Source organism: Garra rufa, chromosome 17 (genome assembly GCF_049309525.1).
Source record: "Garra rufa chromosome 17, GarRuf1.0, whole genome shotgun sequence".
Classification (NCBI taxonomy): Eukaryota; Metazoa; Chordata; class Actinopteri; order Cypriniformes; family Cyprinidae; genus Garra; species Garra rufa.
The window spans coordinates 36,471,276-36,489,086 of record NC_133377.1 but is presented as its reverse complement, the minus strand read 5'-3'; the positions used below and the strand labels follow the sequence as shown (position 1 = coordinate 36,489,086).

Below are 17,811 nucleotides of genomic sequence, written 5' to 3'. Positions count from 1 at the left end.
TCCAACAATGACTGTGTGATTTTGAGATCCATCTTTTCGCACTGAGGACAACTGAGGGACTCATATGCAACTATTACAGAAGGTTCAATGCTCACTGATGCTCCAGAAGGAAAATTTGAAGATTAAGGAAAACTTATTTTGTCTTCTGGGAAACATGTAAATAACTTCTGAAGGTTCTACAAGGCAGTACTAAGTGAAAAAAAAAAAGATATATAAGCAAAATAAGAAAAATGTACACATCTCCATTCTGCTCAAAAGTTTTCACCCCCGACTCTTAATGCATTGTTTTTCCCTCTGGAGCATCAGTGAGCATTTGAACCTTCTGTTATAGTTGCATATGAGTCCCTCAGTTGTCCTCAGTGTGAAAAGATGGATCTCAGAATCATAGCATCATTGTTGGAATGAGTTGAAATACACAGAAATGCTGGAAAACCAAAGAATTTGTCGAACCTAAAGGAATTTTCTGAAGAACAGCAGGCAGTTTAACTGTTCAGGACAAACAAGGGACTCATGAAAACTATCACTAAACAAAAAACACAGCTGTGGATTATTCAGGTAATAACACAGTATTCAGAATCAAGGGGATGTGAACTTTTGAACAGAGTTTATGAATTCAACTATTATTTTCTCTTATATACTACATGTAAACATCTCTCATGTGAAATATCTTCAGGTCAGTACCAAATAAACAGTAACATGCATTTTGTATGATCCCTTTTATTTTGGTGAAATAATTAACATTTTGCAGGGGGGTGTAAACTTTTGACCTGAACTCTATATATTTATAAAACCTTTTCTTTTTTTTATTTTGGTAAAAACTTGTGAATAAAATTTTGATTATTGGAGTATGTTTTAAGAGTATGTGTTACTTTCTGTTTTTTTGTAATTATTATTTTTTGAAAATTGTAAATTCTATACCAAATGTTTTCAGTGCAGTGTTATTTATTAATATGGTAACACTTTACAATAAGGTTCATTAGTTAAACATTAGTTAATGTATTAACTAACATGAACTAACCATGAGCAATACATTTGTTAATGTATTTACTAATCTTTATAAACGTTAGTTAACGGAAATACAGTTGTTCATTGTTTGTTCATGTTAGTTCACACTGCATTTACTAATGTTAACAAAATTTTAATAATGTATTAGTAAATGTTGAAATTAACATTAACAAAGATTAATAAATGCTGTATAAGTCCAGTTCATTATTAGTTCATGTTAACTAATGTGGTTAACTAATGTTAACTAATGAACCTTATTGTAAAGTGTTACCATTAATATTTATTAATATTTTACATAAGCTTTTTTCTTTTCATATTTTTAGTTATTTTATTTTCATTTTAGTTTTAGCAATTTTTATTTATTTTGAATTTATTTTTATTTCTGTTTTAGTCATTTAAGTTTTTCACCTTAAATTAAATTTATTTTAGTTCCTAATTACCATTTAGTTTTTTCATTTTTGTTTTATATAACAAAATGATTTTTTTTACATTTTTATAAAAAATCTGGACTTAAAATGTGAATAAATTGTATATAAAAAGGAATGTCATTTCACAGCTTTAATTACATAGCAAAAATAGAAACAAAAACCTACAAATAATATAAAACTAAAATCAAAATTAACATTCAAATTCTACAGCATAAACAAAAATAATAATAATAATAAAAAAACTTTGTTCTCCTCTCTTTCTTGATCTTCCCTTTCTAGCCTGTACTCATCTAACAACGCCTGATATATGGTATTTTTTAGCACTATGTTGATCTGCGAATCACTTGTTGTATTCCCAATTGTAAGTTGGATAAAAGCTTGGATAAATGCGTCTGCTAAATGAATAAATGTAATTGTAAATGTAAATGTAAAAAAATAACAAGATCTACATTACAAAAATATATACCGTTGCTTCTAAATAATTAAAAAAAAACATAAAACAAAATCTGTAGTGTATAAAAGCAAAAAACATTTTTTTTAAATGTCATGACACGAAATTTGTCAGATATGTCAGTTATCGTGGCATTTGGATGCTAGAAATAGGCTGTGTTACCTGTGTGAAAAGAAGGGGAAAGCGCAAAGGTGAAATGTTCACCGAGGTGACAGGTTTATCTCACTGGAGCATTAAAAGTGTCAGAGGTCAAAAGTTATGACTTTTGATGAAAAAGCCTTCGCTGTGTGCTTCTCCCAGGTGTGTCTTCTTCTAGTGTTGCGGTCCAGATACTCCACGCATGTGCGGTCGTGCTCCCTGTGGAAGTGCTCAGGGGTGCGTAAGTGTGTCTGACAGCATTTAAACTGCTCGTCACCTTCTACAGAGTGCTACAGAGCACCATATGGCCTACATAACACACACACAAACTGAATGTCAGAGCAGCTATAGGCCTCCGCAGAGCAGTTTGTTTTGGAAAATGTCAGTGCGGTGAGTTCTGAGACTGCTGCTTTTCAAAGGTTAGCACTGCTTCAGGAGACTCGACTCTGAGAGTTTAGATTTAGAGGGGGAAAGAGCAATTATAGCTCTGACTGATTAGAAATTCCCTCTCAGGAGATTGATTGATTGGGAGTTTTTCCTCGCCACTGTCGCCTTTGGCTTGATCTCTGAGGGCTTTGTAAAGCCACTGTTCTTTGTAAGCAGCTTTGGAACAGTATGTGCTGTACAAATAAACTGAATTGAATAATTGATGTTTACAAACTTTGCCTTTTATTTAATTCTTTCTCTAGTAATAGCATCTAGGCAAGTATTGGACCACTTTAGGATTATTAGCGCCGGCCTGTAATTGTGCCTTTTGGCCAATAGAAGTGTTTTTATTTATCCTTTTGTAAGTTTGAGAACTTGAAAAGTTTTGTCTGTTAGTGATAATGTGCTTTTTGTTTTCAGAGCTTTACAGTAAGTGAAGTTGCACTGTCAACAACTTGTTCATTCAAATTTTAATGTGAAATTTGGAAGGCTTCTTTTGTGAATTTGAACAAATAATATATAAAATAAAAGATATTACATTCAAAAAGTCAGATTTTTATAGAATCATCTTCTAAAGCCTTCTAAAAGTTTTTTTTTTTGATATCTGTCTATTGATGGAGTGAATTAATGTGGACTTTGATGCAGATCTGCTAGATGCATTGGTATGCATCTTTGTAGTTTCTTCATAATTTTGGTTTGGATCTGGTAGGATTCTAGCATTATTGTGGATTTGTGTGGGTTCTTTATGGTTTTGGTTTGGATCTTGAAGGATTCTAGCATTATTATGAACCTGTTTGGGTTCTTTGTGGTTTTAATTTGAATCTGGTGGGATTTATTATTGTGGATATGTGTGGGTCTTTATGGTTCTGGTAGGAATTTCGAATGATTGTGGATCTTTATGGGCTCTTTATTGTTCTAGCATTATTACGTTTTTAATGGTTCTGATTTGGATTTGGTAGGGTTCTTACATTATTGTGAATCTGTTTGGGTTCTTTATGGTTCTTTGTGTGGTTTTTAGTTTGGATCTGGTAGGGTTCTAGTGTTGTTGTGGATCTGTGTGGGTAGAATTTGAGCATTATTGTGGTTGTTTGTGGTTTTGGTTTGAATCTTGCAGGATTCCAAAATTATTATGGTTCTGTATGGTTCTGATTTGGATCTTGTTGAGTTCCTGCATTATTATGGATCTGTTTTGGGGTCTTAATGGTTTTGGTTTAGACCTTGTAGGATTCCTGCATTATTTTGGTTATTTATGGTTTTGGCTTGGATCTTGTCGGATTCTAGTGTTATTATGGTTCTTTATGATTCTGGTTTGGATCTGGTTGGACTTAAGCATTATTGTGGTTCTTTATGGTTGTGGTTTGGACCTGGTATGATTTTAGCATCATTGTGGATCTCTGTGGGTTCTTTATGGTTTTGGTTTGGACCTGGTAGAGTTCTAGCATTATAATGGTCCTGCATTGGTTCTTTATGGTTTTGGTTTGGACCTGGTATGATTTGAGCATTATTGTGGATCTCTGTGGGTTCTTTATGGTTTGGTTTGAAAACTGGTAGAGTTCTAGCATTATAATGAACTTGTGTGGGTTCTTTATGGTTTTGGTTTGGATCTGGTATGATTTAAGCATTATTGTGGTTCCTTATGGTTTTGGTTTGGATCTGGTATGATTTGAGCATTATTGTGGATCTCTGTGGGTTCTTTATGGTTTGGTTTGGAACTGGTAGAGTTCTAGCATTATAATGGACCTGTGTGGGTTCTTTATGGTTTTGCTTTTGGTCTGATAGGGTTCTAGCACTATTGTGAATCTCTGTGGATTCTTTATGGTTTTGGTTTGGATCTTGAAGGATTCTAGCATTATTGTGGATCTGTGTGGGGTCTTTATGGTTTTGGTCTCTATCTGGTAGGATTCTAGTGTTGGATCTTTGTGTGTTTGTGGTTTAGATCTGATAGGATTCTGCTGTTTACTTCCACATTACTACTAATAGTCAGTTTATTTAAAAAAGGATTGATTTCTTCATCATTTTTGAAAAACATATGTATTAATTTACTTTTAATGAATTAATGAATCAGTGAATTGATGTTTTTATACATTTCAATTAATTTGTTCATTCTTAGGTATTCAAGTTCTCCATCTTTCATCAATAAAAAAACTCAATCTAGAAATCTAGACCTTGACTCTGTTACTTTGTTTTTCCGTATTTTGATCCTGTAAATACAGAAATAAGGTGTTCCACACCTGATGAAGAGGAACATTAAAGCGTTCAGCTCTCGTCTCTGCAGGTCGCGATTATCACGATTGATTACTCTTCCGTTCAAAGCATCAGACTCGGAGGCTTTCTCTCTCCTCTACACCTGTCTTCCTCTCTCTTCTTTTACACACACGTTCTGTCCTCTGTCCCATTTTCACTGAGCTTCTTCAGACCGACGCACTGATATTTTTAACTTGTTTCTGCTCTATTTTAGAGGTTTGGTGTCTTCATTCTCGTCTCTGTGGACCTTTGGCTCTGTTCATTTCTGTTAGTGAGACAAGAAGACTGTCACAACCTAAAATTAGATTCATTTACATCTTCAAAAAGAACAGTGAAGTCTCGTCTGTGTCTGTCATAAAGTCACAAGCATCTGCAGACCGTGATTTTGCCCGCAGCTTGTTTGAATAGACAGCGACATACAGTAATTTATGACCAACAGGATGTTATGCTTATATTTGGGTCTAGAAAATTGCATTTCCCTTTTGTATAAGGGGACCATATAAATAGGACACACATAATTATTTGCACATGACATATGGTGTATACAAAACATGCTAGACATAATAAATATATATTGAATGCCCTAGAAGATTCAGCTTTGAATTGGTGCAGGACGCTCAATAGAGGACAAAGCCCAGTGGTTTTTTCACTGGGTGCATTTTTAGACTGTAAAAATAGATTTTTTATTTTAGTCTTGAATGAGCAACCTCAATGATCAGCCATCATAAAACATGCATGCTCTACATGTGTGTTTACTTAAAGTAGTGTCCTATTTCAATTTTGGGCTGAAATGTTTTTTTAAATAAACTTTGTGACCCATGTATGGAAAATGTAATTAGCGATGTGTGATGTTTATTCACCTTTTTGCCCTCTAAACCTCTTCCAAACTCTTTGTCTTTGAGCGCGAGCGAATGCGAGAGAATGAGGCAGTAATTAGTGATTAGTGATAAGCCTCTCACAGTAGATTAGACCAGCGAGACTCTTCACAGACGCCCCACTGCTGATTTACCAGCTGTGAAAACAAGACGAGAGAAGGAGGAAACACAGGGATCACCTGGGACATGTAGTACATCATTCAGATTTAACCCCACCATCTGTTTAACCACGCGAGAGAGAGAGAGAGAGAGAGAGAGAGAGAGAAGAGAGAGAGCAAGGCCCTCTTATGAATGTCAAGTCAACGAGGGCCCGTCCTCAGGAAACACTTAATCAGGCATCTGGGATGTGCTTTAATTGTGATGTTTATTTTATTTTATTTTAAAATTTATTTAACTGCTTTATTTGAATTTGCCTGGTAATAAACCTTTAATATTTAAAAAAAATATTAATTTAATTTAATTTAATTTTAAGAGCTCCACTATTTGCTATTTGCTATTTGACCACCTGAAAGATATTTTTTCACAAGTTTTTTCAGTTGAATTCATATCTACAGTACAGACCAAACGTTTGGACACACCTTCTCATTCATTTGAATGAGAAGGTGTGTCCAAACTTTTGGTCTGTACTGTATATAGACACACAGTATATATTTAGAAAATATTTAGATGTATTTACATGTATATATTTATATTCATATAATTTATATTATATATAAATATATTTAATATATAAACATAACATGTTTTTCTTAACTACATACATGCATTTGTGTATTTATATGTACATAATAAATATGCACAATACACACACATATATTATGTATACAAAAGCTTTTATTTTGGATGCGACTAATCACGATTAGCTAGGGCTGTTCGATTCCGAAATTTTTGGAATCGATTCCGATTCCGATTCCTGGTTCTGGAATCGATTGGATTCGATTCCAGAATCGATTCCTCACTGTTGTTTCCGATTCTTTTCCGATTCTTGTTTTTAAGATCGGAGGAAGCTAATTTCGCAATGAATGCAGGATGTAGAGGTCGTAGAAAGTTGCCTTCTCAAAATATGAAGCTTTATTTGTAAAAAAATAAAAATAAATAAATACAATTTTTCTGTAGCTCTGACTGATTTTAAATTGTAATTTTGTTTGCATTGCCCATTAAATTAGTCATAACCCACAGCTCAGCAGTGGACATGCATTTATTGCATGAATAAAATAAGACATGAAATGTCTAAAATGACAAAATTAGCAAACTATACACTTAAACAAAATGTGGACAACATGAGCCACTTCCCCCATAAAAAAAATTTTGTTCAAAAACTTTGACAGTGTTTCTGTACGCCATAGTAGAAACCTGATGCCTGATGTTTCAAACAAGCCAATCTGTTATATAATCTGTTTGAAGAGCATCAGATACACACAGTGTTGGTACACTACACTGTGTCAGTTTTAGCTGGCTAAGCATGGCTGTGTGTTTGAGAGAAGTACATACTGTATCTTATTTCAGAAATTGGTTTTAACTACAGCACACATTGCTAGTATCAGGTTGAACCTTTAGCTTACAGAACTGCCTTAAACGCTTAGTTTACAAAATGAAAATTCTGTCATTTATTACCCATCCTCATGTCGTTCCGAATCTGTAAGACCTTTTTTTATCTTCAAAACACTAGTTAAGATATTTTTGATGAAATCTAAGAGCTTTCTGACCCTGCATAGACAGCAATACAACTGACAAGTTTAAGGCCCAGAATGGTAGTAAGGACATTGTTGAATAAATTGTTGAATAAAGTCATTATTTTTGTTTTCTTTGCGCACAAAAAGTATTCTCATAACTTCATATCATTACGTTTGATCCACTGATATCACATGAAATATTTTAACAATGCCTTACTACCTTTCTGGGCCTTGAATGTAGTAATTACATTGCTGTTAATGCAGGGGCAGAGAGCTTTTATATTTCATCAGAAAAATATCTTTGAATTCCGAAGATGAACGGAGGTCTTATGGGTTTGAAACGACATGAGGATGAGTAATTAATGACAGAATTTTAATTTTTGAGTGAACGATTCCTTTAAAGGAGTACTTCACTTCCATAACAAAACTTCACAGATAATTTACTCACCCCCTTGTCATCCAAGATGTTCATATGTTTCTTTATTGACTTGTAAAAAAAAATAATGTTTTTTGAGGAAAAGGGAAGGATTTCTCTCCATAACGGTCTTCTATGGTGCCCGCGGGTTTGAACTTCCAAAATGCAGTTTAAATACAACTTCAAAGGGCTCTAAATGGCCCCAGCCAAGAAAGAAGGGTCTTATCTAGTGAAATGATTGAAAAAAAAATAATAATTTATATACTTTTTAACCTCAAATTCTCATCTTGTCTAGCTCTGCCTGTACTCTGTGTATTCTGGTTCAAGAGAGTTAGGGTTTGTTGAAAGACTCTCATTTTCTTCAAAATCGCCCTACATTGTTGTTTGCATTTTACATTTACAGTTTTTTGTAAAGGATGTTTGATCTTTGCATGTTCACTTTGTAAACACTGGGTTCTTCTGTGTCAATATGCACTCTTAAAAATAAAGGTTCTTCACGATACCATAGAAGAACCTTTTTGTCTAAATGGTTCCATAAAGAACACAAAAGGTTCTTTGTGGAGAAAGAAGGTTCTTCCGATTATAAAGAGGTAAGAAAGAGTGACTGAGTGGTTCTTTGTGGAACCAAAAATGGAAGAACCTTTTAAAGAACCTTTTAAAGCACCTTTATTTTTAAGAGTGTAGGACGATTTTCGACCTTACTGTCCCTAACCCAAACTGTCTTGAACCAGAATACACAGAGTACACGCAGAGCTAGACAAGGCGAGCATTTGAGGTTAAAAAGTATATAAATTGTTATTTTTTTTAGAAAATAACCAATTGTTTCGCTAGATAAGACCCTTTTTCCTCGGTTAGGATCATTTAGACCCCATAGAAGCTGCATTTAAACTGCATTTTGGAAGTTCAAACTTGCAGGCACCATAGAGGTCACTATATGGAGAGAAATCCTGAAATGTTTTCCTCAAAAAACAGAATTTCTTTACGACTGAAGAAAGAAAGACATGCTCATTCTGGCTATTATCCTCTGACCTCTGACATCAACAAGGCATTTACAGCCATATAACTGCCGTTCACTGGATATTTTCTGGTTTTCAGACCATTTTCTGTAAACCCAAGAGATGTTTTGTGTTTGAATCCCAGTATATCAGCAGTTTCTGAAATACTCAGACCAGCCAGTCTGGCACCAACAACTATGCCACGTTCGAAGTCACTTAGATCAGCTTTCTTTCCCATTCTGATGCTTGGTTTGAACTTCAGCAGATCGTCTTGACCATGCCTAAATGCATTGAATTGCTGTCATGTGATTGGCTTATTACTGTAGATATGTGCATTAATGAGCTGTTGAACAAGTGTACCTAATAAAGTAAGACACCTCTGTACTCTTGTAATGCGTGTTAACACTCGTTTCATTTCTGTCTTTTTCTTCTCCAAAGCAGTTCTGATGTTTGAAGTTAATACTTAAACACGGCGTACCTGATAACTCCATTAAGTCTCCTCTGAGGAGTAAAATGCTCCTCTGGGTGATTGTAGTTCATTTCGACAGCATGTTTGCAGTGTTTACACGTGTGTGTTGCTAATTGGAGGGAATTGGACTGTGTGTGACTTAAATGCATCATCATTTCTGCTAACGCTCTACCTCGACTGAAGCGAGCCGAACAGGGTAATTGAGTAGAACAGAACAAACTCGGCACTGGAGGAGAGGGAGAGAGTCGAATTAAGGGAAGAAGGAATATTGACGATGTGTCAGGGAAGAAATTAAAGGTGTCTAACTAGGTTTGAACCCCAAGCTGGTGTTCAGATTGAGGAGAAGAGGTTCTTTATGGCGTGAAACACACTGAGAGAGATGCATCTGGCAGCAGGTTGTGAAGTTGACTGATGCATTACTGAACACAAAAGCTTTAGGTCTCTTCAATTTCACCTTCATGCGCAGTGGAAATTGGGAATTTCATCACACATATGATAGAAAGCCTTCTCCCGGTGTTCATGAGCTTCCTGAGCTCGTGTGTGGGAATAGTGACCGTAGTTGTTGGTCTTCACACTGCAATTCCAGCGCAACCCTCTTTCGTTCTCATCCTATCTTCTTCTCCCTGGTGTGCAGACACATTTTAAGCATGAAACTAGCGAGCGGTAACAGCAGGCTGGCGATAGGGACCTCTGCGTGACCTTTGACATGGGATTTACTCTCTGCATGACAATTTATGGAAAACCAAGACATTTTTTTTTCTCAGCCACTTACGCTGAATTGATCTACTGTACAGTGGTGGGCAAAATTATTAGAGCACTAGTATTTTCACCAGCTAAAAAATGGTTTTAAGTCAGTTATTTCTATCTTTTGCTGTAGTGTGTCAGTAGGAAATATCAGTTTAGATTTCTAAACATTCATTTTGCGATTAATTGTAATAATCCAGTAAGATTTTTGTTTGCACAAGGAATCTGACAACAGCCAGTGCTCCACACAGAGATCTGATCTCATCATCTTCCAGTCTGTCTGGAATGACATGAAGAAACAACAAACTGAGTGTTATGACCAGAATCAGAGGAGAAGTTTTGATAGTAGGATTAAATGGAGGAGGAGTTATGGTGTTATGATCGATTGAAAAGGAGAATTTTATAAAGCGTGATTAGAACTACCTGGTCTCATGACGAAAATGTACCTCTGAGAACTTTTTCACAAGACGTGAAATACGCACCAATAAGTACATATCACTGCAGTTTCCAACAAAAATAAACACTAGAGGCTGATAAACAGCGAGCACTTCTAATCGTTTTCATACACAGTTACGATTACAGCTCCACATGTTTCGCTTTCCAGACATAACAAGCTTGCTCGGTAGTTCAGCTGGCACGGGAATGGACTTGGGATGCGGAATCCTTGGGTACGAATCCTGTCAAAAACATATCTCACAATGAAAGAGATCGAAAAACATGCTAAAACGGCATGATTGCGTTTTTACGTCACATTTGCTTTTGTTCATGCTATCGGGTAGGTTTAGGTGTAGTGAAGATGGTAAGCTATTTTAATATGTCATGGAGCATTAGAGTTATACCGCCACTAAACGGACATTTCACGTCAGAACTGCGATGAAACAAAACCAATGTCACATAAAATGTACCATATGAATGTTCATCTGTTCCATGGAAAAAAAGCAAACTCTTTTAGCACCACCCCGTGGACATATCACATCGAATTTGTCGATGTGGTTGGAGGTTGAGTTGAGTTATGATAGTATGATTGGAATGAGGGGAGGCGTTATGATGATAGTATGATTGAAATGGGGGAGGAGTTATAGTGGATGGGACGAGTTATGATAGTATAATTGGAATGAGGTAAGGAGTTATGACAGTGTGATTAAAATGGGGAGGAGTTACAGTAGAGGGGAGGGGTTATGATAGTATGATTGGAATGAGGGGAGGAGTTATGTAGAAGGGAGGGGTTATGATTGGAATGAGGGGAGGAGTTGTAGTAGTTGGAATAAGTTATGATAGTTTGATTAAAATGGGGAGGAGTTACAGTAGGTGGGAGGAGTTATGATAGTATGTTTGAATGAGGGGAGGAGTTATGGTAGAGGGGAGGGGTTGTTGTAGTTGAAACAAGTTATGATAGTGTGATTGAAATGGGGAGGAGTTACAGTAGGAGGGAAAGGTTATGCTACTATGATTTGGAATGAGGGGAGGAGTTATGGTAGAGTGGAGGGGTTATGATAGTATGATTGAAATGGGGAGGAGTTACAGTAGAGGGGAGGGGCTAGTTACTGTGATTGGAATGAGGAGAGGATTTATGATAGTATGATTGGAATGAGGGGTGGAGTTATGATAGTATGATTGGAATGACGGGAGGAGTTATGATAGTGTGATTGGAATGAGGGGAGGAGTTATGATAGTGTGATTGAATGAGGGGAGGAGTTATGATAGTATGATTGGAATGAGGGGAGGAGTTATGTAGAGGGGAGGGGTTATGATTGGAATGAGGGGAGGAGTTGTAGTAGTTGGAATAAGTTATGATAGTTTGATTAAAATGGGGAGGAGTTACAGTAGAGGGGAGGAGTTATGATAGTATGTTTGAATGAGGGGAGGAGTTATGGTAGAGGGGAGGGGTTGTTGTAGTTGAAACAAGTTATGATAGTATGATTGAAATGGGGAGGAGTTACAGTAGGAGGGAAAGGTTATGCTACTATGATTTGGAATGAGGGGAGGAGTTATGGTAGAGTGGAGGGGTTATGATTGTATGATTGAAATGGGGAGGAGTTACAGTAGAGGGGAGGGGCTAGTTACTGTGATTGGAATGAGGAGAGGATTTATGATAGTATGATTGGAATGACGGGAGGAGTTATGATAGTGTGATTGGAATGAGGGGAGGAGTTATGATAGTATGATTGGAATGACGGGAGGAGTTATGATAGTGTGATTGGAATGAGGGGAGGAGTTATGATAGTATGATTGGAATGAGGGGAGGAGTTATGATAGTGTGATTGGAATGAGGGGAGGAGTTATGATAGTATGATTGGAATGAGGGGAGGGGTTATGATAGTATGATTGGAATGAGGGGAGGAGTTATGATAGTATGATTGGAATGAGGGGAGGGGTTATGATAGTATGACTGAAATGGGGAGGAGTTACAATAGAGGGGAGGGGCTATGATACTATGATTGGAATGAGGGGAGGGGTTATCATAGAGGGGAGAGGTTATGTTAGTATGATTGGAATGGAGGAGGTGTTATGGTAGTATGATTTAAATGAGGAAGAGTTATGATAGTATGTATGGAATAGAGTGGAGTTATGGTAGCATGATGGGACAAAATGTTAGAAATTTTGTAACTGTAGAAATTATGCAAATAAAGCATAACTGGCACATGTTGCATGTAAAAGTCGCAACACATGCAGACATTGAGTTTGCTGCATTCTCTGTGAACCGACCGAGTTTTTGTAAACAGAGAATAATGAGCTGCTCATGCGAACACAGTGCCACCCTTCACTTCGAAACTTTGCAGTATGTAAACGCTCTTAAATCATTAATGATATTAAATTCAATTAAATCATAACCTAAGGCGCTGTGCCATAACACTATTTAAATTTTACTTTGATTGACAGGTGCTTCACCAAGGCAATGGCACAACGCAATAGAGCTTTTTTTTTTTGTTATTACAAGTGTAAAAATACATTCTGAAATTGTAGTGGGACAGATTACACAACATTAATGGAAAACACTGAAAGGATATTATGAAAATGATGGAAATTAAAGGGATAGTTCACCCAAAAATGAAAATTTGATGTTTATCTGCTTACCCTCAGGGCATCAACGATGTAGGTGACTTTGTTTCTTCAGTAGAACACAAACAAAGATTTTTAACTCAAACCTTTGCAGTCTGTCAGTCATATAATGGCAGTCAATGGTTACCAAATCTTCAAGAGTAAAAAAAACATACACAGACAAAACCAAATTAAACCCTGTGGCTCATGGCGAGACATTGAGGTCTTAACACCCAAAATGATCAGTCTGTGTAAGAAACTGAACAGTATTTATATCATTATTTACCTCTGAATCCAAAGAGTTCTACTCTCCTGAGTGCGGTCACATCAGCCGCACAGATAAACATCAAATTTTCATTTTTAGGTGAACTATCCCTTTAAGGAAGCTAATATAAAAGACAATATGACAGAGTTGCTATAGAATAGAATGTAAACAATAGGTCCAAATCTGAAGAATCCTCAATGGTGGAAGCTGAGAGAGCTGGTGAGTGTCTTTTCATTTTCCAGCAAGGCTTCTATTTCTCATGGCGCCGTCCTTACTGAGGCCAGTGGAATTATGGGAGCATGAACATCGGGATATGGTTAGCAGTCAGTTGTGATTGACACCGGACAGCTCAGCTGAGGGCCTATGGGAAAAAAAACTCAATTTGGAGGCAGAAAGGGAACAGAGACCCAGGAGCAAAACTTCTGAGACGCAGGAATGAAAGAAAGCCGCGCTGCAAATCTGCTCGGAAAATAGCTTCTCCGATGGGTTACTCTGCTTCGTGTGGCTGCTGAGATGTTGCTTTGTCAATTTAAATAGGGAGCAGCCAATGTCAAATAAGCAGACACATGCCTTGAACTCTCATCACCTTTTTCTTGCTTTGGTTTTCTCGGTCTGTATATGAATGCAGATACAAACACATACAGTGCCAACTGAAAGGTTTTATTTTTTGACAATGGATCATTAAAATTGATCATATTTGCAGCCAGATGATGCTGGAGTAATGATGCTAAAAATTCAGCTTTAAAATCACATAAATAAATTACATTTTAAAATATATTCATATATATCCATATATATATTTGTTTTCATTGTAAAAAATATTTAAAAATCTTAATGTTTCTGCTGTACTTTGGATCAAATAAATGCAAGCTTGGTGAGCAGAAGAGACTTTATTTTTTAAGAAGATTGTTCTAAATTTCTGTCTCTCATTTCTTTTCACAGCTCAGATGATTATTATGAATACAGCCATGGCATCAGCGGAGAAGCATACGACTCTTACGGTAAGATTTTTTTTTTCTGTCAATATAAACTTGTGGAATTATTGCAGTAAATCGACAGCCTGTTTGGCTTGATTTCCATCAGTGCAGTAAAGCAATATGCTGTCTATTTTTTATAATACTTCCAGTTAGTGCATGAACTTTGAGTCTGTTTTCTGCTCAAAGAACGCAGAGCTCCTGCTTGTTATAAATACTGCTGGCATTGCAAGGCTTGTTCTATAGAACGGCATTGTGTTTACATGAACAGACATTTACAATGACTGCTGAAGGGAGTCGGGTTCGGATGCAGCAAAAGAATCAAAATGCTGTTGGACACGCGTTCTGTGAAAGGCAAACAAGTTTGCAGTTACGAATACTGTAGGTACAGAATAGCATAAATATGGCAGAGATATCTGGAGAAGAATTGCAATGGCCTGAAATTGCTGATGTGGCTGTTGTAAGCTCATTGTCCCAGCAAAAAAGATAAGAGGTTCCATTGTATTTCTCTGCGGCTAGAATATTGTAGTGTGTATATACAGATGCATTTGTGGGCAGTTTCGCAGATTGAAGCATTTGTGTGTGTGTTTACAAGTGTATTATTTATAAATGATATTTGTAACAGAATCAAAAGTTGGTTTTGTTCAGCATATAGTTTTAAACTTTCAGTTTATAGATTTCTTTGGGTTTACTTTTGTTTGTTGTATGAAGGCCACATTAAAACTTTGATTTTTTTTTTCTGATTTCCAAATGAATGTCTGTGAATAGATGTTATTATTATTTTAGGTTTTATTATTGTTCCAGACCCAGATATTAATTTTAAAATATGTAAATCGTTATGTATTATTTCTATATTTAGAATGTATATTGTATTACAGAATTATAAATAAATTATGAAATATTATTATTTTGTAATTTATGTATATATTTGCATTATATCATTATTAATAAAATATTGTTATATTTTAGAAACTATAATCTAAAAATATAATAATAATAATGATAAAATAAAAAAATAATACTAAATAATAAATAATAATCAGACGTTTCCACAGCAATAAATAAAAATAAATAAATAATAGTTTTACCATGTCCTATTTTTTCTGCTTTCCAAATGCTATATATATATATATATATATATATATATATATATATTTTTTTTTTATGTTTTATTCTTGTTTCAAACCCTATTTTAAAATATGCAAATCCATCACAAAAATACTAATAATCATAAATACATTGTAAAAAATGAATTATTTTGTGTTGTTTCTATATTTATAATGTATATTTTATTATATAATTATAGATCAATTATGAAATATTATTATTTTCTGAATTTACTATTATTAATTATTATTAATAAAAATTATATATTTATGTTTATATTTGTATTATATCATTTTAAATAAAATGTTAATTTGTATATTTTAGAAGCTTTAATCTAAAAATCAAAATATAAAAAATAATAAAAGTAAATCGTATAATAATAATTTATGAATTTATGAAAATAACAATACAAATAAAAACAAATAAATATAATAATAATAATTATTATTATTATTATTATTATTATTATTATATAAAATAAATAATAATCAGACAATGATTCCAGCACAAAAAATAAATAATAATACAAATAAAAAAACTAGTCCCTAATTTATGATTTTTGTTATGTGAAGATTAAAAAATTGGAAACTTCTACTGTCTTAATTTTCTTCATTATATAGGCTACTTATAAATAAAAGTATATATATATATATATATATATATATATATATATATTAGTTATTTTATTTGAGAAATTATTAGCTAAAAAAAATTGTATAAAAATAATAAATAATAAAAATAAAATAATAAAATATAAATATATAAAAATATATAAATATATAAAAAATAATACAAATTAAAATTAATTAACATTTTTTATAAAAAATTTAATCAAAATGCCTGTCTATGTATAGATTTTATTTTTATTATGTTTTATTTTTGTTCCAAACCCAATTTAAAAATATGTAAATCCATAATTAAAGTACTAATTATCATAAATGCATTATAAATATAAATTATTATTTTAATACTAGTTTTTATTATTTATTACTTCTATTTTTATAATGTATATTGTATTAAACAATTATAAATAAATTATAAAATACAATTATTTTCTTATTGATACTAATTATTATATAAAATAAAATGTATGCATTTGAATTTTATAATTATAAATAGAATATTAATTATTATAAAAAGAATAATCTTAAAATAAAATTAGAAGATGATAATAAATAAACGGAGAAATCTAATAATAGTTATATGAAATAATATTAATTAGAAAACATTTCCACCACAAAAAAAAAAAAACTAATTTATGATCATATTAAAAATAGGGAAACTTCTACCATCTCTTTTCTTTTTTTTAGCTTTTCCAAATGCCTTTCTATGTATAGACTTTATTTTTATTTTAAGATTCATTCTTGTTTTGGAACCACATTTTCAATTTTAAAATATGTAAATCGATCATTAAAATATGAATTATTATAAATGTATTATAAATATGAATAATTGTTGTTGTAACATTTATTGTGTATTTATTGTTTTTATATTTGTAATATATATTATATAATTATAAATAAATATAAATGATTATCTTTTACATCCTATGATAATCTAAAAGAAAAAAATATATATATAATAAAAAAAATTTACAGAACAGACCAAAACTTTTGGTCTGTACTGTATATATTTTCTGTTTATTAAAGTTTTTACTCTACATTTGTGCAGTTTTCAGTGGGTTAGTGATATTTTTTAAATATGTATAAATTCATAAATAAATATTTTTAAATGGGTTTTTATACAAAAACTGCTTTTTTATGTAAAATTCACTTTATAAAAGACCCACATTTCTAACTTTAATTCACATGGTTTAGTGTAAGATTTTTGCCCATCTTTTGGATGGTGGCTGCAGAGCTCCACTATTTGCTATTTGCTATTTGACCACCTGAAAGATATTTTTTCACAAGTTTTTTCAGTTGAATTCATATCTACAGTACAGACCAAAAGTTTGGACACACCTGAATGAGAAGGTGTGTCCAAACTTTTGGTCTGTACTGTATATATAATAAACCTTCTCAGAATAAGGTAGTAGCGATATTTGTGTTATCAAACTCCTTTAATAAATATAATAAAGCACAAGGAAATGAGATATAAGAGTGAAAGACAGCTTGTTTGGACATGACAGCCCTTTAGATTAGACTACAGAACTGATCCAAAAAAGAAAAATGGAAGTGGCTGTGCAATTGCATCTTAAAAGTGACTTTACCTTTTCTCTTTGTCTTTCACATTTCCTCCATGTCACTTTCCAGTCATTTGTCACTTTGCGGCCACTTTTGAAACGCATAGCTCTTACACTCACTGACACATAAGCAATCCATAACACTCAACTTAACACTTTTCCAGGTGGGACGACGCATAGACAGCTTGACAGTTTAAAGGAGAGCTCCCTATTATCCGGCTGATACACATCCTTGTTCTTTGTAAACGCGAGGACAGTGCGCGTGAACCCTTTTCTTGAAGCTAGCGCAGGCTAACCGGAGATTGACAGCTCTCTAATTAAAGATTATTGGCTACGGCTCCCGGTCTGAAAAACGAGTGACTTTAGAGCAACGGCCTTTGT

The 17,811-nt window shown here is 33.8% G+C and overlaps 1 protein-coding gene across 2 annotated transcripts in view; it reads left to right on the top strand.

Annotated features, from left to right (window-relative positions):
• Positions 1–17,811, top strand: part of khdrbs3 (KH domain containing, RNA binding, signal transduction associated 3) — a 218,881-nt gene that overhangs the window by 186,423 nt on the left and 14,647 nt on the right. For both annotated transcript variants that reach the window (XR_012340074.1, XM_073822420.1), the window contains exon 8: positions 14,110–14,168. Coding sequence is in view for 1 of the 2 variants with exons in the window: in XM_073822420.1 (XP_073678521.1) it covers positions 14,110–14,168 (59 nt within the window). In the remaining variant the exon portion in view is untranslated. The remainder of the gene's footprint in view (positions 1–14,109; positions 14,169–17,811) is intronic.